General features: G+C 39.8%; 2 protein-coding genes across 9 annotated transcripts in view; one reads left to right on the top strand and one right to left on the bottom strand.

Moving 5' to 3' along the window:
* Window positions 1-271: 271 nt before the first annotated feature.
* LOC121949335 (basic leucine zipper and W2 domain-containing protein 1-A) lies at window positions 272-8,822 on the bottom strand. The gene is made up of 12 exons (XM_042494998.1): window positions 8,735-8,822; window positions 7,900-7,973; window positions 7,121-7,297; window positions 6,376-6,470; window positions 6,234-6,299; window positions 5,929-6,064; window positions 3,919-4,028; window positions 3,494-3,664; window positions 2,996-3,142; window positions 2,469-2,607; window positions 2,099-2,221; window positions 272-1,011 (listed from the first exon to the last, which is right to left on the bottom strand). Exons 2-12 carry the CDS (start codon window positions 7,961-7,963, stop codon window positions 980-982), a joined length of 1,260 nt encoding a protein of 419 aa, XP_042350932.1. The 5' UTR covers window positions 7,964-7,973; window positions 8,735-8,822; the 3' UTR covers window positions 272-979.
* Window positions 8,823-9,854: 1,032 nt separating this feature from the next.
* The window catches only part of myo1b (myosin IB), an 84,384-nt gene continuing 69,328 nt past the window's right edge, over window positions 9,855-24,910 (top strand). For 3 of the 8 annotated variants that reach the window (XM_042495223.1, XM_042495221.1, XM_042495220.1), the window contains exons 1-2: window positions 9,855-10,269; window positions 22,439-22,585. In XM_042495223.1, coding sequence (XP_042351157.1) covers window positions 22,460-22,585 — 126 coding nt within the window. In that variant the 5' untranslated portion in view covers window positions 9,855-10,269; window positions 22,439-22,459. Of the gene's footprint in view, window positions 10,270-22,438; window positions 22,586-24,910 lie in introns of those variants that run through there. The other 5 variants (XM_042495225.1, XM_042495224.1, XM_042495227.1 and 2 more) reach the window with 3 other exon arrangements.

The raw sequence follows: 24,910 nt of genomic DNA, 5'->3' as shown, positions 1-24,910 counted from the left end.
ACCATAAACTTCTTCCTTGACACTCTTCAATTAAACTTGTAGCTTGTTCAGTTTAAAGCTGTTAAGCTTTCAATTTTGCCAGTTTTTCAGATGTTTCTTTGTTTCAGATGTATCTTTCTGCATGTTTAGCCATGGTTTTAAACTCATTTCAGCTTTAAGCATCCATACGCATATTCTGCAAAAAATGCATTTTCTAGTTACTCATAATTTTCTCTTAAGTATGTTCACACTAAAAGTTATTGGATGTGACTAGTAGTAAATCCAGCAGTAATGAAAACCATTAATTTCCCTTTATTTAAAAAAGTCAAACTGTATGGTAAAGGAAAAAAAATACAATACTTGAATGGTTCTGTTATACAAGATGTATAGAACAATTCATTTTTATAGGGCATTGCAACCATCACCATTGCTGTTTGAAATGGCACATCTCCATCACCAATATAAAGACAGAATCTAAAAAACGGGAAAAAAATTCATGGTGGCATAATCGGCAGAAAAGTAAAATGAGACTACAAAAACCATTTGCTTTTCAGAAGACCAAGATATCATGGCTACACAGATGGACCTCTGGCAAATAAGAGTTCCATGACTAAATACAATGGCTGTGAAATATGCCTCCAAACTGGCTAATTTTAAAGGGACCCGTTCATCCAAAACAAAAACAAAAAAAAAAAAAAAAACCCTTTAGTTACATCAGAGGGGTTTCCATCTATATAGTTAAATGTGGCACTGTGACCAGCTCCCGGTGTATAAAGAAGAGTACAAGTATTAGTTCAGACAGAAAATTTAGGAAATTAAAACAATAGTAAAGCCCTTACATTACAGTTGAACTAGATATTAGGAGGTAGGGAAAAGAGAAGGAAAAAACGAAACAACATACAGACAGACTTTTGTAATGTTTTGTAAAGTCTTTCTACTGCATCTGGTGCTATGTTAATGTAAAAATACAAATCAAGATGGTAGTTGTAGCTGGAGGTCCTTAGTCGGCCTCCTCCTCCTCAGACTCGGACTCTGGAAAAAAAAGATACAACAGTTGATACTATGCTCAACATGTGCACATCAGACACAATTGTCAGCTTGTTGAACAACCTTGCTTGGATCAATGTATCTAGATAAATCTGATGTCATTTTTAGTCCACACTAATGTGTATCCATACCAACATTTGTATTTAGCCTGTGTTGAGTGGAGCAGAGTGAAGTAAAAAAAAACTACAATGTTAGACAATCTTGCAGTGTTTCCCACTGAATTACAATCTATGCCATTGTTGTTGTGACTAACGACAATGGCAAACTTCCTTTCAACTTTTCCATGAGTTCTTTTTTTCCCTCAATAGCAGTTTGTGTCTTGCGGGGTGTATAATTGATCTGTCGATCTGTTCAGAGCTGATCAGAACACATCAATGGATGAGAAAAGCAGCTGTTGCCAGTGAATTTTTAAACCCATCAGAATGAAGAATTAAGTTCCACCTTCAATGCATCTGACAGTCTTTGGCTCCATCTGTGCCCAGAGTGCCCTCAGTACTCTGAGTGTGATGCAATGATTAACCCAACGGTATATATATTTTAATAGTACTCCTTTTGAATTGTCTAGTTCCCAAAATAGAAAATATTTCAATCATGGCGGGCCATCAAAAATAAATGAATTCATGGGAAAGCCTATATTGAGAAGACATGTCGATTTAGAACAGCCCCGACAGCAGTGTCTATCTTGTCTATTGTCAGTGGTTATGGTGCACTGCTTGACAACAGCTTGACAATAGCGTTAGTCGCATCCATAGCGCTGATTGGAAGTATTTTACTTCAACTGAGATATGGCTATTTCATGACGAAATGCCAGATGAATCAGTCAACTCAAGCTTGGTGGATTGGGCAGATTCGAAAGTCTGGACCTAAGCAACTCAAACACCGAGGCATACTAAACATTACCACCAATGATTTAAAGTTTGAACAGGGACATAAAAAAGATGCAGGTACATCTGCTTGTTATTCAGCACAAACCCATGGCAAGTTTTGGCAACCAATGGCTGTTGGACATGGAACCAAAAACACCAAATGACAAAGAGATAAAAGATAAAAAGGGAGACCGTAAGGTGCCTACCTTCCTCTGCATTCTTGAGCCATTCAACAAATTTTTTCATCTGTTCAAGGAAAACACTCTTCCCTTTGGCAATGTGGGTTTCGTTGTACCACTTCAGAATTGCTTCCTCGCTCAAGACATCCGCTTCAAAGAGAAACAAACAAAAACATAAGAAAAAAATCTATTCAACATGATGCCAACAGCACAAATATTTCCACAGGTGCTTGAAAAACAAATGACGCCAGGCAGGTTGATGACATCAATCAAGACAAACTTTTGGCTATAATCTCCGGCCATCTGGCATCATGGTTCCAACTACAAAACTAACTTTTTTTTCCCACACAAATGTGAGGGTGGAAAAAAAGGAACTTTATGGACACAAATAACTTACCTTTATAGAGCAGCACAACAATTTTCTGAAAGGCCTTCATGAATTGGATGTTGTCGTAGCAGTACTCCTGGATCTTCAGCAGGAGAGTGAGTTCAGAGAGGCCCTGGGAGGTAAAAGCCTTCAACAGTGGGCTGTATTGCTGGGAATGTAAAACAGAAAAGATTAGAATTAGGCTTGTACAGAAATCCGATAGGATATTATTCTGAATTCCTATATTACTTCCACCTTGCTGGTGAAATGGGTTTGGGTTAGTAAATCCATAGTTAGTTGCTATGATGATGGCAGCGCATGTAGATGCAGTAGCCATCAGCTTCTTAAATCCTTGCTACTTTTTTTGCCATATTTTTCTATTGTTTTTGACTCCATGGCCCCTTCTGCTGAAGCACGACTTTAATACGATAGAGAAGCTCTTATCAAAATTGAGAAAAAGGTTTTGTAGGGTTTGGACTGAAGGCAGCAGACCGCAAGAGGATCCCCACCGATGGCATACACTGAGCGTCCAGTCAGCTACATAAGAGAGTTGTCACCTTTAAAAGTTTGATGGCTTGTTCTGTGACCAGCTCTTCCTTCTTGTTCCACTCCACCGAGCTCATTACACTGGACCAAATTAGTGCAATCATCGTCTGCTCAGAGATGTTGTTCTTCTTGATTTCCTCACGGACGTAGGCGATGATCTGTAAGACCCAAGGCCCAGAGATGGAGCATACATTACTGGCAAAGCAGGCAAACCATGGCCAGCATATGCTGAGGGCTTATTGCTTATCAAATCCTGCAGAAGTCTGAGGTATGAGCACCCTGGCAGGATACAGAGGCTTGCAGGAGCAGATAATGTGCAGAGGTTGAGTGGATTTCAGCAACTTGTCATTGATTCACTGCATCCTTTTCTCTAGCCCTCCTCAAGACAAACGGGGGCAGAGGTTAAGAAGAAAGCAATCTTAAGAACCACCCTCAGTGGTGTGACACACAAAATGAGGCTTAATGTAAAAGCAGCCGGGAAATTAACAAGCAAAACTAACAAGGCTTACATCTTTGAGGGGGTCCCCACGTGACATCTGCTCCTCGAGTTCTTTCTGCAGCTCCTTGCGAGCACCTATGGACTGCTGGTTTCTGGCAAAGTCCGAAAGCTCCTTGAGCCCTGCGTCTGTGAAGTACTTTGAGAAGTGCTCACAACTGCGCTTGTTGGCAGGGAACAGCTCCTGAAAAAGCACACAGTCAAACATTGAGGCAGAGTCTGTTCAGCCAGACAAGCCTTCTTGAGCAATTAAGACGCCTTTGTTCATTAATTGCCTGAGTGCTGGATGCCACAATAGCTTGGAAGCTTGATTATTAATCTCGTGTTCATCAGACCTTATTGAGAGTGCACAGGCGGGCTGCAGACCCTTACTGCATCAGGAGGCATAATGCTTCATTTAACCTTATAGAGATTTTGTATTAAAGTTGTCATTCTCACCATGAGCCTGCTGTCCATGCCAACCTTTCGGAGACTGGCAGAGACAGAGTTGATGTCCTTTTCAGAAAGCCAGGATTTGAAGAGTTTTACAGCAAAGCTTGCTGAAACACCTGAACAAATGCATAAAAATGTGAGTCAGCTGTTGCCAACAGGCCTGCCAGGATAAAGTTAGGCTTGAGTAATACACTGGTAAACAACTGCACTCCACAGAATGTGATTACTTGGGTTTTGAATGGAACAATGCCTTAAAACAACAAGGATGCAGTGAGAAAAATTAATTGCACCACAGGTGTGTGTATGTATTTATGTATGTATACATGTATGTATGTATTAGGGTTGGGAATCACCAGAGGCCCCATGATAGGATATCATAACACAGTCATGATACAGTATTATTGCGATTATACTCAAAGTGCCATCTGCATCTTTTTTTCAGACATTATCAATTCATACTTTGTGCGTGTGCAAATATATGATAATCTACTTTATTTTGCCATTCCATTATTATGGGTATTCTGGTTTTCTTTTGGGGATTAAAAAAGCAGACTATGATTTTACTATTTCCTCTCATGCGCATGGAAAATATATGTGTATGTCATCAGAAGTCTTTGTGGTGGGTTCAAGTGCAGTTTTTGAATTGAAGCTATGCCAGGCAAAGCTAGCAAGTTAAATGTGGACATATTGGTATCAGCCCATGTCAGATGATAGTTAACAAGAAGTTGTAAGACAGCAATAGCTCGATATTTTTTAAATAGTTTAGAAACATGGTCTCTGTTTCATAATCTGTCCACCACAAAGAAATAACCTGTTTATTTTTTGAGTGCAAAATGTTTTACTCAGTACATATCTTTGTTAAAACTCTTAGTTCACCAATTTATCAAAAATGTTTGTTTAGTTGTGCTTTTACTTAAGAAATATCAGTATTGGCTTCAAAAATGCAGTGTTGGTTGGACTATAAGCCCAGTTAGATCAGCTGCCCTTTGTTGACAATTTGTCTTTGAGCATAGCTTGGTATGTCAGGTAGTGAGCCAGTTTGCGGTCCATCTGTGGAACAACTAACTCATCTAGCCAAATGTTTAATTTTAATTTTATGAAGAAATGCTCTCATCATTTGAATTTCATAGGATGATGCTTAGTGTACTTGTATTTCAGGAATATACAGTAATTTTGAGAAAAGTAATTAATAAGAGCAAAACAAAAAGCCATCAGACATGGCTTAGTAAGAGTGCACTTGACGTCATTGGACTCCTCTCTCATATACCATCTCATATGGATGAATATGATTTAAATAATGTTTATTCAGTGAAGAAAAAAATTAATTTAAATTAATTAGAAATCCTGACAGTTAAACAGCATTTTATATGCTTTATATTTTTTTCACTAATGCCTCTGATATCAGACATGACTGTAGGCATCTACTGCTTTTCCATTATATGCAACTCCAAAACTTCTAACATTTGTTACATTTCTCCATTACGTGTGCAGTATATATGGGATGCGAGACTGTGGGTTTGCATTGTTATCAGTGCTGATTCATGAACTGTTCCTGGGGTCATGTCTGATTTGTGTCTCAGCACTTGTTGGCATGATTGCTAATCCCTCTGCTACTTATAGACCAATAACTGTAAGGCATTTAGGCATGCATAATGATGTAAATTTATATGGTTTGTTTTCTTTTATCTTTAAAATGTTTGATTACGGTTAGGGAATCATCAGTAAAACAAAAAGCTATGCATTTTAAATGACAGATGTTGGGGAAGAGCGGGAGACAGAGAAAAAGCAAGAGCAACGGAGGATAGTGTTTTTGACAATAAAAACAATCAGAGGTACCAGAGAAATGAAAAAAATACACTGATTATATCGTTTTTTAATATTAACTTGAAGATATGATATGATTCTCCCCCTTTTTACATCTTATTTAATCTCAGTCCAAATACGTGTACCTGAGGACCTGATCTGTGAAACACTGAACAACACAATGAGACGCCTATGAGGCAGACAAGTGTGTACCTTCCTTGACCAGGTTCTCGTTGAAGAGGCTGCTGAGAATGGCTGCAGAGAGGTTGTTGTTGGCCAGCAGAATGCCTGTTAGCATGGCCAGCTTGTTGCGCTCAGACTCCGTGAAGCCCTTGAGAAAAAGCAGCAGCTGCCAAAGAACAAACATTTAAACACAATCCTTTAGGCTGGATGAACTCAGACATCTATCTATCTATCTATCCATCTTTTTTTTTTTTTTACATTTGAGATGGAGTAACATGGTCAACTTGGACAGGCACTGTGCATTCTGGTAAAGATGCTTTTAGCAAGAGACAAACCTTTTTAATCTCCTCCTCGAACGTTTTCTCCAAGTATTTGTAACGCCTGATGAGTTTGTTAAAGACCTACAGGTAACACAAAACAGGTGTCATTATTTGTACTTCCTGAAAAACTGGATTTTTAACTTTGTATGGTACTCACATGGGCATATGCCTGCATGGTCACCATGTCCTCTTGTGCTTTGAAGAGACAGAACTCAGTGCAGGTCACGTCATCTGACAGGGTACCACCTGGGGCTGAAAACAAACACATTTTCTTAATTTTGTGAGCCTTATGCTTCATACCTCCACTGAGCTGTTTTACTTTCTATTACCGTTTGTACTGGAACTGAAAAAAAAGAATATAAAAGCTTTTCTGGATACTACAGAGTTGTGGATTAAGTACCTGAAAGTCACACTTGAGTAAAAGTATAGATATCTTACCAGAAAATGATTCTGGCAGGGGGTATAGTTGGCTTTTATAATATTAATTTAACAAAAGTCTCTATGTATCTCATATTTACTGACCTTAAGTATCAAAAGTAATTTTATGATGTCAAATGTAAGTATATGTTAGTTTTGAAAGTATTAAAAGGGCTAAAAGTGTGGCAAAAAAAAAGTTAGCGATCAGAATTTTGAGAATAATGATGTTACTTCTTTCTAACAAATGCGACCTTGAAAATGGAGCCTATAATACATTCAAAATTGTAGAAAAGACTTATTTTTCTTCAACTTTTGGGATTTAAAGAATAAAATCCAGTTTTTCCTCCTCTGCTATTACTTCATTTGTCCTGACATCCCTCCTTTCCTTCCGTCCCTATTTTGTAGTGAGTAACTAAAATGCTTCAGGGGAAATATAGTGGAGTAAAAGTTACAAGTTGACAGAAATATGAAAAAACTCAAGTTACCCAGCTTTCCGCCAGCCACCAGGATGTCGAACAGAGTCTCGGCATAGCGTCGGTAGTCGAGCTTGGCACCAGAGGCATCAAGGAACTTAGTGACAGCTTCCAAATCAGTGCCACTTTGGTTCAGACCTTGTACGATGTTTTCCTGAAACTGGGAAGGCTCAAACTTCTCCTTTTCATCTGTTGAAAAGACAGACTTGAGTTTATCACTGCAACTTACTTATGACTTTAGGACATTTGCCATGTGTTAGATTGCTATGCCTACTCTTCAGTGGCAGTAAAAAAAAACAAAAAAAACCCCAAAGATCACCCCTTAAACTAGATGTATGACACCTTGCTTTTTTCATCTCAGTTTATTTATTCATTGTCCTTTAAATGCCATTTTAGGGTTTTCTCGATGCATTATATTTATTGCATAGCTACACGCCTGTAAAGCACTTTGGGTTGCTTCCTGACTCAATGGTGCTATAAATAGACTTGCCTAGACTTGCCTTAATTCAACGTGACAATTAAAATGTCTTGAATATATGATTTGTGAACAAATGGGCATGGTCCTCAGTGATCAGATGTTAGAATAGTATTCCTGTGTCTGTGACGGTAAGCAGATGAGGGGCTGGATGGAAAAATCAGTCCTATCAAAAGCTGGAAGACAATCACAAAGGTGCTCTTTGTGAAACCAGATTGAGACTTACTTGTTTGATAAAAGTACCATCAAAGACTGTAAAAACAAGATAGCTTTAATCCTAGGCTGCAGTACAATGTAACTACTTAAAGTTTCTTACCTCTTTTGCGAGTTTTGAAACGCTGGCCTGTAAGCGTAGGCTTCTGCTGCCTTTGATTACTCATAAAAGACACTCTGGAAGACAGAGGGGGCAGGGAATAAGATTAGGGCTAAGACACAAATAAATATATTATAAAGGTATTTTATAAAGTTCTGTTTATTTATGATGCTCTGAAAAAATCGTTGGGCTATGCATGTAATTGAAAACAATTATTTCTGCCATCACCAAAGTTAATTTAACTGAGGACATGACACAACAAAGCATTAATATGTGAGGGTCTTTTTTTTTTTTCTTTTTTAAAAATAAAAAATAGAAATAAATAAATAAAGGCAATTATACAAATATAGCTGCAATGGAGACGAACCAGGGCACAACAATGGAGTTCGCAAAGTGGATGTAATGTTATGAACAATATGTTGACACAAACAGGTTAAACAGGCCAACTATTAGCAACCGTCATTACTCCTTACACCATACACTATTCTTGACTGCTAGGCGTAAACTACTCAGACAAACGGAGTTTTCATAGCAACATGTTTGACGTTTGTCTTCCGGTGTCCACTGTTAGGAAAACGCGAATCTAAACGAACTGACGTTAGTTAACGCTACCAATTTTCTAAATATTAGCTAAACAAGATCTGGCAAAATGGATAACCGTGACACAAACGAATTAAAAAGGTTAAAGCCGTGGATGTCTGACTTTTCACAACAACGTTTAATGCTAGGTTGGCTAACTACAGTCAGCTCTCTCTGTTAATACGACACAGTGCCACGATAAAGCCTACACATATGACCGTCGCTCAATCACATTAAACACACACAAACATAAACTTACCTAAATCCTCTTTATGAGCAAAAACAGTCCGAAAAATAAAAACTAATACCGCTCAACTCCAGTACAGTCACTTCTACGGAAGAGGAAATTGTAGACGTTTTAGCGCATGCGCATTAACGCCGAATCTATGTGGGTCATTACACTTGTGTGGGGAGAGCATAGTTCACAAACTGTTGAAATCTTAGAAAATATTGTCGGAACGACATAACCGTGGTAAAATTGCCAGCGAATTTAGTGTTCAATGAAACATGGTTGTATTTTATCTCTGCTGTTTATGTAGATTATGATACTATAACGTCAATAATTGCAATCAACCCCCCTGTACAGATCCAAGTAATTTTCTTTAGTTGACGGGTCATTGAGTAACACGTTTCACCCCCCCAAAATTGTAACAGGATCAGTTTTCTGGCTGTCAGAAATGTGCTTAACTCCCTCTGCTGCTACGCCAAACTGACCCAGAGTTAGTATCATTAAATAATGGGTCAACAAGTCGTTGCTATCTAGCATTAAGACACAGGAGGGGGGTGTTGTGCTGTCGGGTGGATAGTGTGTCTGTCTGTGTGATGAAGGGAAAACTTTAATGTTGCGTTAAAATTCACCTCGTACATCTGGAACTTTTTTGGTCAACCGCCCCCCCCCCCCCCCCGCGTGTCGTTTTTCCCCCCGGGATTTTTTTTAAGCAGGTTGAAATTTATATATGATAATTTGAAATAGGCCTAGGCATATGTGACTGTACCAAGTTATTAGTCTATTTATCCATCAGTTCTCCCTCGTTTATAAGACAAGCCTATCCTAAGGGTGATTTGGATTTAGGCATGACATAACATTTAAGACCTTTAGAATCAGAATCAGAATTGGGTTATATTGCCAAGTAAGTATACACTTACATACACAAGGAATTTGACTCGCTGTTTCGGTGGAAAACAATTAACATAAAGAAAGTAATTCCCCCAAGTCACTCAAGAAGGCTCAAGGAAAAATATTTGTAGCATCTGGGAGGGCTCAAAGAAAAAGTCACACTCCAGCCACCCCACTCCCCTGTGAAAAAGCACTCCCCTAGAGATGCTCTTTGGATTTGGATGTAATATTAGAAATGGTCATCGGTTGGTGAGGTTAAGCTCTTGGAAATCCTTGTATTTCCACATAATCGCGATGTGATTTATGAAAAGTGCTTCATGTTGCCAATATCATAAATTCCAATATTTCCGACAACATGTGAATGCATCATTACCCCACCTCCCACCCGCGCGCTGGAGGTGATTAGGGGACGCTGGACAAGCCCAGAGACGCCGCTCCAGCCACTCCCTACGCCCGGCGGACCCTGCTCTCTCAAGTCCATCCAGAGCTCCATTCAAAGTGCTGAGATCCAGATGAGAGCCACGTTCAGCCTCATCCAGCAACGCAGACACGAGTTGAACTGAAGGCAGCGGGGAAGGGCTTCAGGAGCCGCTCCACACTTTGGGGAATCACCTCTGGGATCCTACTTTTGTCCGTAGAGTGGATTTAGGACGAGCAACTCTTGCAGAGATAACGAGGCAAGTTTGACATCTTCTGTGATTTGGCAGTGTGCTGGAAATGTAACGGCTGTGCAAGTGCTTTCTCATCGTTTGGGTTTTATTTGTAACGCTGTTGCACTACTCGATGTAACTTTTCTCCAAAGTTAATTTTGCATTGTCTTAAGACGGTCCGCTTCCCAACTCATTCATTCCTCTTCACTCCGTGCAGGAGGGGGTTGGGATTTTTTTTGTTTATCTTTCTTTTTCTTTGTGCACAGATTGTAGTGGTTGAAGGGTAAATCTGGCAGTTTAGTTTTACTGATTGTCTTTAACTTAAATCGATGCTCATTTAACTTTGTTAATGAAAAGCGTTGTCGCAAATTGCACACATCTGCGGGTTTAAGCACCATCTTTGCGACTCGAGAACCACTGTAGCCTCCGACACAGGACAGCAGCAAATGTGTCAACTTCCCTAACTCATTCACAGTTCAGTCTTTTCAGACGGCATTGTAACAGCTGCAGATACTGAACATCGTGTGAGTGGAAAACGCACACGATGAAATGGGCGTTTTTGTCACTTGTGCAGAGGGTAAATGAAAACCGTCTATACTCTGACCTTACATTTTGGGATCATTCAAAGTAAAATCATCCCTTCTTATCCATTTTATATCCTTACATTATGTTCTCCATGATCTGTGACTGACTGAAGGTGGGTTTACCCTCCAGTATGTCTCTGGTTTTAAGAGATCTTAATGCCGCTGACTGGAATAAATTACTGCTCAGCATGGACTGCATGAATAAAACTATTCACCTCTCTGAGAAACATCCCCAAAGTGCCTTCTTGTCAGAGTTGACCTGTTTTCTTTCTTGCTGGGATCCCTTGTGGGATCCAGCCTGGAACTTATAAAACCAAACGAGGAGGGGAATGCCTTATAGGAAGAAAAACTATATTAGATGTTGGAAAAAGCTACATCACGCTACAGTATTAAATACCACTTTGGTTATATTAAATAAAACTAGACTCAGTCCTTATACCACGGGAGAAATTGTGCTTTAAAATCACCACGGATGCATGTAATCTTTTTGTTCCTATAGAATGGATTGGAGGGGTGGGGGGAAAAATTGATACAACATAGTATTGCAATATTTTGCGTGGTAGTATTAACTTGATACTAATAGTAACTTATTGATGTTGTAAATACAAATTAACCCTTTGAAACTTGCGCAAATTGGCTTGCTTTCTTTCAAAAACACGGGACAAGGGCAGTGAGCAAGGAAAAAAGAAATTACCTGAAAATTTGCAAAAAATAGTAAATTGCATGAAATTAATTAAAAACCAATCCAACAAACAAACAAGACTTGGAAAAAAGCGCTTAAGGAAAATTATATAATATATCTGTAACGTGATTTTAAATATGCACTTATGATCATTATACACACATATATGTATATATATATATATATTTTTAATTTCCTTTTTCTTTTTTCCCTAAGCTTTTTCTCAACATCATTTTCTAAATCTACTAATGTCTTGTATTTCTTGCCAAGTTGCTCATTGTTTTCTCCCAATGTGGTTTTGAAAGAAATTGCACCAGTTTGCACAGGGTTCACAGGTTTTAGTACTTGTGAAAGGCGTCTGAAAGTAGCACAACAAAATTGACGTCGCTTCAGGTTTCAAAGGGTTATACATGTGCTCGACTACAAGAATAATAAAATCAATTGCTTTTTCAGGCCACTTGATACATGTGCCTGCAATAAAAATGATTAGCGTGAGATAAAGTAACTGAAAACTTTATCTTCTAACATAAAACAGTTTTTAAAAATGCTTTCCTTTGTGGAAACAATTTGCAATTGAAAAATGTAATGAATCACAATATATTGCAGATATGTTATCACAATATTCAGCAAAACGTTCGCAATAATATTGTATTGTGACTTAGGTATCGTGATAATATCAGATTGTGGGGCCTATGGCAATTCACACCCCTAATGGACTGTATGCATTTTTGGAAATGGAAACAGTGATGCGTTTTTTAATCTGAGTCAAAGCCTGCAGAAACTTCTGATTGTACCAGTCTAAACATAACTTTTGCCTTGACTTTTTTTTCTTAGCTTGCAGCAGTTTAGTCCAAATTATTCATGTCCACACATTTTCATTATAAAAATATCCATGCTTCTAAAGTATTGAGCCATGACTGATTCAAAACATGAATTCAGTGGAAATGTTACAAGCTCACAGTCTTGTTATGCCTTCAGTGTTCCAGCTTGTCGCTCGCTTTGATGGGAGATTGTTTCCTATGCTTGGCACTGCTTGAATCCTGCCATTTTTCAACTCCTAATTCCATTTGTGAACTTGAACTCCCAAGAGGATCAGATAAGACCTCCTTTTTTTTTCTTTTTTTTTTTTTCAAGGATGGTGTCTTACTCTTTGTGATTTCTCCACAACTGTATCCCTCCTCTGTTGGCCAGAGTCTCATTCAGGAAGCCAGATGGGAACTTTATTAGCCGCACTGATCAAACAAACAGTGATGTAAGATGACTGTGAAAGGTAGTGTGTGGTAAGCCTTCCGAGTTGCGCTGCAGAGTCTCCTGGAAAAAGTAACAACCGTTTAGCTCAGACTTGGAGGATGACAGTGTGTGGGATGGTTGGCTTCTCTAGTAGCTCTCTTTAGTGTGAACTTGTTGGCCCGAATGCTTAAAGTTGCATCAGTGTCTTTTTAATGTGCCAAAAGCCTCTTCATGAACACTATCGGGTGAGCAGTGGACTAATGTGTGTGTATAGTGGACCAAAGTCCCACAGCCAGTGCCATGGTGATGAATAGTGTTTGCACTTGTCTGGCTGTGCAGCTTAGCGTAGTGGGGCGTGCGTTTCGTGTTAGTCCTGCAACATCAGAGGTGGACAGGGAGCATGCATGTGCAGCCCCACTGACTGGACCAAGGAGAGCCCTCAGCAGCCTCTGTAACAGGATGACTTCTTCTGAAGCCTGGAAGCAAGAAAAAAGTCCTCTGAATGATACATTGTAAAAAGAAACAAATTGTTTTAACTTTAACAAGCTAGTGTCCCTGCTGCCCTAAATTTTAAGCTGACTGAATCTGAGTCGAATCATTACAAAATTGCTTCAACATATCTTCTCAAATTCGGTCAACTTAAAATTTTAAGGTAGCCTGGACACTAGCTTTTTCAAAACTTAAAACCAGTTTCCTTTTTGCATCTCCAATTCAGTGCCTCATGAACTTTGCGATACTCCAAATCTCATTAGTGTTTTTCTGTTGCTTTATCTCACTTTGGAGTTGAAAGAGTAAAAATGACGCTTCAAGTTCACCATCTTTGCAAAGAACTTTACCCTGTGCTGTTTGACTCATTCCACCCATTCAACTTAACTGCTTAAACTCCACGTCCTCAGTCTCCCCGCGGAGCTTAAGTAATAACCCTGTACGTTTTCATTCAGCTCGCCTTTTCTTTGTTAAGCCCACCACAGCTGCTTTCTCCATTCACTTATGGCAAACCATGCCAGACCAAGTGTTTGACTGCCTGTAGCGCAGATGACGCCGAAGCTGCTAATGCAGAGCAGTCTGGGGAACATTTGAGTGTAGTCATGTAGTATATAATACAGAGAGAAATTGTAACCTTGCAGGGTTCTCTTGAGTGCATTTATGTGATAGCTGATAAGTAGTTAGGTCATTTCAGAGCTATTGTTACTTGTAAAGTGCAACAGCTTGGACCCTCAGGATCCAAAAGAAGACTGTTGGCCATATTAATTGGGCAGACTAGAAAGTCCACCGGCAGGGATTTTATATAAAACCCCACCCTATCTCTCCTTATTAAAGCTTTACAAGCGGGCCGTGCGCATAGATATGGGCATGCTTTATGTTCTGTAGCTAATGACATTTTACAGGATTCTGTTTCCTCACATTGCCGTTTGGAGTTGCGAGTGTAAGAAGGTGCCTGGTACAGAGTTAATTGCCACCTGTTAATAATGCAAGTTGAAGTCAGTAGTAAAGGCCCATAGCTTTCACCGGGTCTATCCATAGTGTGTAAATCACTCATGTTTTTTGCAGTGTGTTTATACAGCAAAAGGAAATAAGTACGCATGAGGGACATCATTGCACACTTATGCCCCATTGCTTATGAATAGAAGGGGGAAATTACAAACATTAATCTGCTCCATTTGTTAAAATAAATAAATACACAAAGAATTAAGACTTCCACTCAGTCTTTTATCAATAGTTTTTCACATCAAGTTCAACTTGGGGGAACTTTTGCCACACTGCATAGAACGGCTTTATTCATTTTAGTACCAGGTCCTTTTTTCTATTTTTTTTTTCTACTGCGGGTAGTCCCCCTTCACAATTATGTGTAACCTTGGATAGGGAGGGAATCTCATTGGTCAGCCGAACAGAGACGCACATGCAATATGGTGTAGCACACATATTAGTTTTGTGGACATTTTTTGAAATAGGCTAGTGAATATATATATATATATATTTTAAAGTTGTTATTGACTGTTGTGCAAGTGATGATTCTCTCTGACCAATCAGTGATCTGCTGTGTTTTGACTGCAAATTTTAGTGTCAGCTCAGCTTGTTTGGAACCTTGACCGTGTTGGTAAGAAAAAAGTACCAGGTGTTCCTAATGGGGGAAAAAAAAAACGGGTTAAGTTGAGTAAACCATGCCTTACCATGCAATGTAAATTAGGAATTAACCCAGGAAGCCAATATTAAGTTGTCTTAACAATGCTGACCCTTTGAGGGTTCGGAGAGCCAGAGTCCGAAAAAGAGGAAGTTATTGTAGCTTAGTTAGCTGTGTTGCGCAATGCACTATTTAAGTCAGTCTTTTTTTTACAAGTCAAAATGTCTGCTGTAAAAAAAGGCCTTAGAGCACTACATTTTAACTCAGATGTTGCTAAAACCTTATTGGTGCATCGCAATTTTCAAACAGTGCCCCGCCCACCTCAAATCAAGCAAAAAGCCGAAACAAAAAAGAGAACAAATACATCTTTTATGACTTAACCAGAGGTATTCCAGCTTTGGCAGATTATTTTGTGATCATGTAGGACTGCTTTGCTCATTGCAAAAATCTAACAAAGAAAATATGTTTTCAGGGCCTTTTGAAGTAATCAGATCATCAGACTGTTGTTGCTGTCAGTCATCTGGTCCTTTCAGTCAAAGATTTGTATGATCGGAGGTAGTGTTGGGCAAAATAACGGTATATATTGTGCGTCAGTAGAAGGATGTCCACAGGTCGAGATTTTGCAAATCCGTCTCTACTCTGGCAGCTTCTTTGGGGCAGGCAATGTAGCAAATCAGGGCTGGATTCTCACATGATTTTGGAATTCTAGCATGATTCTTGCATGATTTAGCAAATTGAGCTGCCTGTCTAAGGTAATGTGATTTGGGCGAGTGAAGTTGTAGGAGAGTGAAGTTGTAAAGACAGAAACCCAACACCTAAAATTATGGTTGTCAGGACCATGAGGAACCTTTTTTTTTCCTCAGCAGCAATTTAGCAATAGTTTGAGTGATGGAGTGGATAATTGATTTCTTGATTTGGTCATAGCTGATCAGATCGATGGATCAGAGGAGCAGCTGCTGTAGAAGTGATTGAAAGCAAACTTTCAGACCCAGCACAATTGAAGGTTAAGTTTGACTTTCACCGTGCATGGCACACTGCAACTCCATCTGTGCCCATAGTAGGCTCAGTTCTAGAGGTGCAATGACAATCTGAACAGTATATATATTCCAACAGCACTCCTAATGAACAGTCTAGCTCCAAAAATATAAAAACAATACGTGGCAGCAGATATTTTAATTGTGGCGGGCTGCCACTAATACATTAACGTGTGGGGAATGCTGCAAGTTATGTGTTATGTGAGGCAGTTAGTTTATTTGGAAGTTTCAAAGAAGAAAATGGTCAAGTGTGATAAAGTAGGATTATTTTAAACCACTGCTTGATAGAATTCACAAAACATTTCATGTGTTGTGATATATACCATTACAGTCATAAAATTACATATACCTTGATAAAACATTTTGGCTATATAGCTCACCTCCACTTGCTGGATTAATAATGGTATGGTTATTTGATCCTTTTGTCATTTCGATCTCCAGCTGTAGGCCCATGTTTTTCAAATCTACTGGTCTTGATGTCTCCCTGCTGTTTGAGCTCCATTGTAAATGAAGCGCAGTGTTTGTTTGGATTGCAGGTTTATGTTTAACCAGGCTGGAAGGTTGTGTGGCATGAAAACTCTCCTCAAATGAGTGCAGTTCTGTCAGAGGACAGAAATCATCAGATTAGCAATCATTAAGAGCAAGTTTTTCAACAAGGTAATCAGTTTCTTCAGTGTTTTTAGTGTCCCTGCAAGTGGACTGTCAGTTTGTCCATGGTCCAGCCTCTGCTGCTCACACACCTTTGCACAGATCTGCACCTGAAGCGGTGTTGAGAACTCCGGATTCCAGGTCACTTTCTCAGGCAGCCGCTCGCTATCTGCCCCTCTAAACCTCTGTCCTGTCTGCTCTGGCCTGCTCTCTGGCACAGCCCTGATGCCCCGCTGCTGCTCCATTAGGGAGGGCTTTAATCTCCATCCTTGCCAGCAGCCTGTGATGTTGTGACTCCCTTGCACCCCCCCTCCCCGACAAGGCGAGCTTGATCTGCTGGGAATTTTACACACTATTACTCTGCATAATGCATTTCATTATCATTTGTTTGCACATAGACGCCCCTGTGTTCTCAAACAACCGCTCCCAAGGTAGAATGACGCCAATCATCTCTCAGTGTTGCTCACACAATACCCATTTGCTTTCTCACAGACCACATGTCATTGACAGCAAGCCCCCTTTGTTGGTCATATTGAATATATATCGACCATTTCAGAATTTTTAGCCACTCTGAGCAGCTTTATTTTAAATCAAGTACATGCACCCTAACAAATAACAGCTGGTTTATTTGTTTAACTTATTTTATATTTTCACTTTTAATGTTTTCAGGCATGTGAATGCCTGCACGGCCGCTGACCTTTGCTCGAGCAACTTTCCTCCTTACTAAAGGACAGAAGAGAACGTGCGGACTCAGTCGAGGGCCTGTAAATAATATATGTATATTTAATGGTGTTTTTTCATGTTGTCCTCGTAGCTTGATCTGGCTGGGAAATCTAGGTCAATGTCTGAGGCAGGAAGAATGTGTCTCATAATATTGGTGGCGACATGTATTGAAATCCTGCGTCCAGCCCACCAATCACATAAAATCTCTCACATGTGTTTTATTTTCCTGCAGAGACCTCTAAATACAGCACCTACATCTGTGGGAATTATGGCTCAAACTCCAATTTTAAATGAAATTCTGTGACTTACTGTATGTAGGATCAAGGCAGTGACTCAGTGTCCTTCCTCTGACATTCAAGATGTGCTGTAGTTGATTTTGCTATCGTGTTGCACATTGCGTGACATCAAGGGGGGGGTGGGGGGTGCTTAGTGCCAGCAGCAGGTATTATGTTGAATTTATACTGCTGATAGCAGATGATAGCTAATGGCAGAGTTGTATCTGGAAGTCTAAGCAAAAAGTAATTATTTGGGAATCCTGTTGAAACACAGATCCAGCCATTTGAAAGATGCTCATTTTTAATAGAATCTAATGTTTTTCATGCATAAAGTTATCATTTCATTTGCCAAATTTAAATGGTGTTTAAACTGCCATCTGCCACACACAGACAGCACCCCAGTCAGTCAGTTTTTTGGAAAGTAGAAAAGGTGACGCGCTTCCAGATGAGGGTATTTGACCATAAGTTTTGCTACATCACTGATCATGAGATTAAGATCTCAGATTAATAGCAGCTAAACTGTGTGGGCACATGTGATGCTTACCTCCTAAACATGCATCAAGGAGATTTAATCAATCTCTCTGATGCATGTCGCATCAGAGAGATTGATAAAGCAGGACACTTATAATCTAAAGTCATTTGCCAAAGGTTCATGCTACGTCCAGTTTTGATTTAGCCTGGAAAAAAATCTAAAATCATAAAAATAGTGGGAGTTTTTTTTGTCCGGCGTGTGTACATTGAGGCAAACCACAACAAATGTGTTTTTTATCAATGTAGACTGGTTATATTCCTCATCTCTCCAGCTCTCAGCAGTGAGGATAATCCCCAGAGTTTAATCAAGGCTGTCAGGTTTTCTCTCATTCTCCCGCTTTGGATCCAGTACAACAGTTAACAGCAGGCAGCAACTCTTATTAATGGGATTGTGTCACTGGCTGCCTAGAAGCCAGTTCCAAATCTGGGGTAGTGGGTTATCAGGAGAGGAGCTGAGGGCATGCAGCATCCACGCTGCAGACAGATGCAATATGGTGTTGGTCAGGATGGCACGGGCACTCAGACGACACTGACACATACTGTTCTCCCCCCAGGGCCATTAGGAGCTTCGGCATCTGTTTTCATTGAGGAGTAGAAGGCTATGTCCTTTAAACTCCTGTTTAATACCAGAGACTTGACTTGGCACTTTCACTGTAGAATGCCTCTGCACTAAGTGCCAAACAGACAGTTAGTTCGTAGTAGCTGGATATTCAACCTACTTTATAGTCGTTGGTTTAACCAGTATTGATTGTGGCAGCCCAATACATACATTGTCTGATGCTCTTGATGGCCAGTCTTCCATGAGGGTCATTAATTGTTTTTGAATTTGAGTCCATTTACATGTCAGGGTTTCCCAACCATTCATTTATTTGTGGTGGCCCGCCAAGTTAAAAACATGTGCTGCCACAAATTAAAATTGATATTTTTGGAGCTGGACCATTCATTATTTATTGCACTACGCTTTGGTGGCACATGGTAAAGATATACCAGGATAAGAAATCCTAGAGGTATGTTTTTTAATACTGTCATGGATACAGGCTTTCCTCTTTCTATTAAACTCATACATAGTGCACAGCACACACCATCTGAGCTCAGTAGCCAGTCTCTATTGGTAGAACAGGCAGCTGAGCAGCTGAAAGACACTGTGACACCTAGGGGTGGGTTAGTGTAAACAGCTGGCGGCCAGCATCGACAGAGAGAGACTGTGGGGAATGATAGCATGTTTTTTGCATCTGACTTGGTGAATTAGGGATTTTTAATTGGATTAAAAGGATTTTTTGACCAAACTGGAGCTGGCAATTGTCGGAATAGTAGATTTTCTAACTAGATTACCAGCAAGAATAACCAAGATGTTCTTCTTTTTTCTGTTGAGTTTGAATGAGGTGTGTTTTATGACGAGTTAATGGGGCAGTTAAGCCCCGTCAGTCTTCTGTGAAAGAGAGACAGTTGAATTCAAAAGGTGTACAGTTGTATTTCTCTGTTTAATAAGGAAAATATGTGTGAGAATATTACTTTTTTAACATTTTGTGTGTTTCTATTGTATATTTATTAGTGTAATAAGCTGAAAGTAAGTATCTTACCCCACCCCCACGTCATTGTCTGCTACCACCTCACATAGATTCAAATTTTTTGGTAAACACTGCATGTACATATACGGATGTTTAATTAAATCTCTTATTTTTATAATTGATTTATTTAAAGGAATGTAACAGCATTGTTGAGAGAGTGTCAAAAATGACTTAGAGCAAAGTAGCATCATTTTGCAGTCCTACAGAAAACATATGTGAGATCACAGAGTAGGTGATTGCTGTTACGTCCATCCAATCTGAATCTACGTGAAAAGGAAATAACATAGATTTAAAACTGTGTCACAGACAACCAAAGCAGCTGGTAGACAAGAGCCATCACTGGGAATGTTTTGGCATAATGCCATCAGACCAGCATATTGCAGGAGTCGGTGGGCACAAAGTAACAGACCTTACTAAACTGCTGGTTGACAAGTAAGCAAATATTTCTTCCCCTGCTTTGTACAGGGAGTCAAGATCGAGTCATTACAGCTGTTTAAATGATCTTTATTGCAAAAGAACTTTTTTCAGCATTCTCTTCCTTCTGTCGTGGCCCACCTTTCAAAGATTTGTTTTCACGCTGAGTGTGAGAGTGAGTGGTTTTTCTGAACTTGAGTCTTGCCTCCCACCAAGAGCCAGGCAACTTCTTTATGGGCCAATAACATTGTGCCCTGCAGGGGAACAGAAGCCAGGGGAAAAAGTGAAGTGGAAGTCTATGCGGGGAATCCATTTTTCTCCAGGAATGTCATGCTGCTCTGAGGTTACTGTTAAAAGTTGATTTTGACAGCTGATAGAGGGTTATGTCTTGGAGACAAAGTGGGGGGGTTCGGTGCTGAAAAGTCAGAGCTTTGAGTTGCATGTTCTGGCTTTCGGCCATTAGTTTTAGATCACATACTGTATTATCCTCTGATCCAGTTGTTTAATCCCCAGACACAAACTTCACACGCCACATCTGTGACTGCATTATCAGATATTTGTGTGATATTAATCGTCTCCTAATTTCCATTCACATCACTGCTTTGTTTATTGAAGCATATCTAAGCCATCATAGTGCATTATGTAGCTTTGCCATATTTTTATTCTGCACCTGCCAGTGTCTGTACAAAAAAAAAAAAGACATCTGTACCAAGAGACCAGTGAACAATAGATGACCACATGGTCTCATCTATTAGCCTGTTGTGGACAGCCTGTCACAACAGCAGACATTGGGTTTTTATTGCAGCAAAGCCCTGTATCAAGGCCCTGAATGTGTTCTAGGCCCCTCTTTTATCTCCAGCCCTATAGCGTTGGGATTACTGTCCCAAAGGAGATAGGAGGCAACATTGGACCAAAAACTGCCATCCCCAGCAGTGTCTTTGTCACGGTGCACTCCAGCTTAGATCCTTTACCGGCCACAAATATTACATTGCTGCAACAAGCAAGAGCAGTACAGATAAAGCTATGAAGCGGTTTACTGTTTTGGAGGTAATTTCTTTGATTTATAAGAAGCCCCTAAACAGGAGCAGATTCCAGCTGAGCAGGGACACAGAGGTCAAGGGCAAAGTTCTTCAGTTATGTAATCGCCTATGGGACATTCTCACATGCCACAGGACTGGATAGCCAATCAAAAGGCCCCGCTCCTCCCCTGGAGTCAAACCACCGCTGAACAAACATGTCCACCCCAGAGTTTATTTGCATTGGCTAAGTTTAGGACTGTTTATTTTCTAATCAGAGAATGCCTTTTAAAAAATGTTGCCAGAGACCTCATGAAAAATGGACAGCGCACATAAAATAATGGCCTAATGGTGTGTAATAAAGTTGTACATTTCTTGAGCCAGCGCCTCTAGCCCAAACAAACTGTGTATTTTTGATGCCTAACAAATGAGTTAAAGGAGCAGTGTGTAATATTTAGTGGCCTCTAGTGGCGAAGTTGCAGAATGAACCTAGAGGGCCTTTGGTGGATATATAGAAACCATAAACTGTCGACATAATGGATATAGCTTCTGTGCAATTAGCTATCTATGGAGATTTACTTGCTATTGGAGTCAGCCTCAAGTGGCCATTAAAGGAACTGCAGCTTTTGGCACTTCCGTGCGCTTGGTAAAAATGCCAAAGGCCCTCTCAGGAGCCAGTGTCAATGGCAGTAATTCAATAATTCTTAGTTTCAGGCGGTAGTGCACTAATGAAAACATAATTATTAATATGATTTCTGCCAATAGATCCTCCTAAAGACTTGGAATGGAAAGCTGATTTCTAAAAGATATTTTAAATCATGCATGTGTACATCACTATTTGTTTCTTCTTCACTGACTTTGCTGACTCATTGTTATGTTTGACAGCGCATTATTGCAACCATAAGGTTGTGCAGTATGTCAATATTATACTAATATCCTGATATGACACAACATATCATCTTTGATTTTGGATGTCGTAATATTATTGGTGCTGTCTTTCACTAATCTCTCTAGCCGTTATATTATTTGCATTTACCCACCCAGTCATTATATCCACAATAATGAGGACTATTTATCAAAAATCTCATTGTGTAAATATTTTGTGAGAGCATCAAAGTCAGTCCTACACTATCATCACAATATCGTGTTTTCTTCAAATCGCCCAGCCCTACACTGCTAACTGTCTATCAACATTATTGCACGCTATTCATGAGCTTGTGGCTATAATTGTGTTTTTTGTGTGTGTGCACTATACAAAAAAACAGGGGCCACTTACAGAAACATAGCTCTTTACTGATACCAGCATTAGGACACATTTCATTTACAGAATGTGTGATTTATGTCTTCCTTGCTCTGTGTTCCTGTGCAGGGGGGGACACCTGCAGCCAAAATGGAGGTGAAGACGTCACTTCTAGATAACATGATTGGGGTTGGTGACATGGTCCTCCTAGAACCCCTGTCTGAAGACTCATTCATCGAGAACCTGAGGAACCGCTTTGACCACAATGAGATCTACGTAAGTGTCCCGCATATGATTAAATCTATTTAGCTAAACCTTGTTTGAGTGATAATGTAACAACATTGGGTTGTATCAGACTCCTCTGCTCCCTGCTTCCAAAGACCGATGCAGACGGCTTGCTGAAGGAAACACAGATACTTTTCATAACTCCATTGTTCTTTTGTTCCCTCACTCAGTGTAGTCTTGGCCACAGAGGTGGCACAGATTCAGACCACTGTAACCAACCAATCAATAAATCACATCACCAAGGAATGCAGATGATGCCTTTAAATGAGGCGTGAAAGCCAGAGCTCAGGGACAAGAAGGGACTGGCAGGCTGGCTGGCTATGGAAGAAGAGGGTTGTTGAACTATCATCCCTGCATCAGACAATTGGTTCTGGGCTTTGTGTCTTCTCCGCAGGTTGGCTGCTCTAGACGTCAGCCAAGATGATTACAGCTCCGCTCTGGTTGCTGTTGGCTCTCATAGGCTCAGGGCCCAAGGGATGATGTCACCTCATATAGCGATGATTGCCTTAGCTGCGCTAGATATTTTGCCGAGATTCAGCCCACATCCTGCTGAGGAATGGGAATGGGTTTTTCGCATTTCAGATGCCCTCAATTTTCTGTCCAAAACTATAAGCTCAGAGCTTTTTATTTCCTGTGTGGTGCTGACCTAAATGTTGTGGAATGAGTTAAATGTACACCGTTCCCCCTTCTCCTCCAAAAGGTGCAAACATTTAATATTTCCAATATAACCCCTTTAGTTTGGCACCAACCTCCTATGAAGTGAAAGTGGCATTTTCATAGAAAGGTAAATCACATGTCTGTAAGTCTGTAATGCAAGCTTTTTGGTGGCATAAGCTGCACCTCAAGAGAGATGACCAGGAAAAGCACTGAAGCCTATACTTATCCAATAAATCTGTGGTGAACAACCCTTGCATGTGAATATATTTTTCCCTCATGTGGCATCATTCCTTACAAATGGCCCCCACCCCCCACCCCAAACTATCATATGACAGCTCACTGCAGAAGAAACATGGCTTTGTTTTCCAGAGGGACAGCGCATCATGTATCTAATAACTCTGGAAAATCAAAGGGAATGAAAATCACCCTGTTAACTGATGTCCTGCTTCTTATGTTTGCCTCCTCTTTTCCTGAGCAAACAGAATCAATGAGTATTTCTTGCATGTTTATTTAATTTCTGAAAGGTTTTTAATTTTGTTGTGGTCTACTTAAGGGTAACTTCTATGTTTTTCAATCTGGATCCTGTTTTCCAGTGTTTTTTTAACGGACTTTTGGGAACAGTAATTTTTGAAATTGGACCAGTAGCCTATTGAGTGAGACCACTGCAGCCAGCAGCACGGTCAATGTGCGTTCACTAAAAATGCTTGGTTTTGCCTCTTGTAGGCTTCACATTTTCAATATAAGTGTCTGACAACATTACGGACAGAGTCCATACAAAGCTCCACCTGTTTGTTAGACTAAGATTCTCTTTGTTTAACCAGAAACAGCTCCAAAATTGCTTTTGCCGAACTCACCAGACATCGTTTAAATAAACAGTAATTAAAACATTTCTAAACACACTTCATTTCATGTCAACAGAAAAAAAAAGCAATTTTGGTTTGTTTTTGCACTGTTTTAAAAATCACAGAATAAACCTTAATTTATCCAGTTTCATGTGAAAATTTGCTTGCTCTAAACACATTAAAATCACTGTTTTATTTTAGCGGAGTCTGGTGAGTTTGGCGAGCAAGTTAGTGAGTTCAGGGCTGTTTCTGGTTAAACAAAAAGGATCTTACTCTTTAACAAAAAGGTCCATCTCCGCAGGGATTATCTGCATGATCAGACTCGGAATAATAATCTGAGCCTATCAGTGGCAAAAAATATTACTACTGGTGAACATAAATTTAAGATGCAATGTGCTCCAAGTGGTTACATTGCAGCCAGTTTTGCTGCCGCTGGCTGCAGCGCACTCGCACAGTATTGGACCAATTTGAAAAATTGTTGTTGCTAATAGTCAGGTAGCACAAAAACGTGAAAATAGGGCCCTGTGTAGAAAAAAAGAATAAAAAAAACCTAGAAATCACCTTTCTGTCTGTTGTAATGGCTATTCATAACAGTGAAAGATATCAAGATGTCTACACATAATTGCTGAGGTAGATTTTTAATTAGCCACAGTTTCACATCCTAAAGACCTTTTCAGACCAAGTCCCAAATTTTCACAATAAGCATCTGACAATCTTTAAATTAAGTCATATCTATACTGCCTTGTACATAGATTTCCAAAATGTCATGCTGATGTGGATGTTTTAACACTGCAGTTAAAAAACTGAGTGATAAAGA

The sequence above is a fragment of the Plectropomus leopardus genome, chromosome 10 (genome assembly GCF_008729295.1).
Source record: "Plectropomus leopardus isolate mb chromosome 10, YSFRI_Pleo_2.0, whole genome shotgun sequence".
NCBI classification, from domain to species: Eukaryota; Metazoa; Chordata; class Actinopteri; order Perciformes; family Serranidae; genus Plectropomus; species Plectropomus leopardus.
Note: the sequence above shows the minus strand (reverse complement) of the source record. Positions and strands in the feature narration are given on the sequence as shown.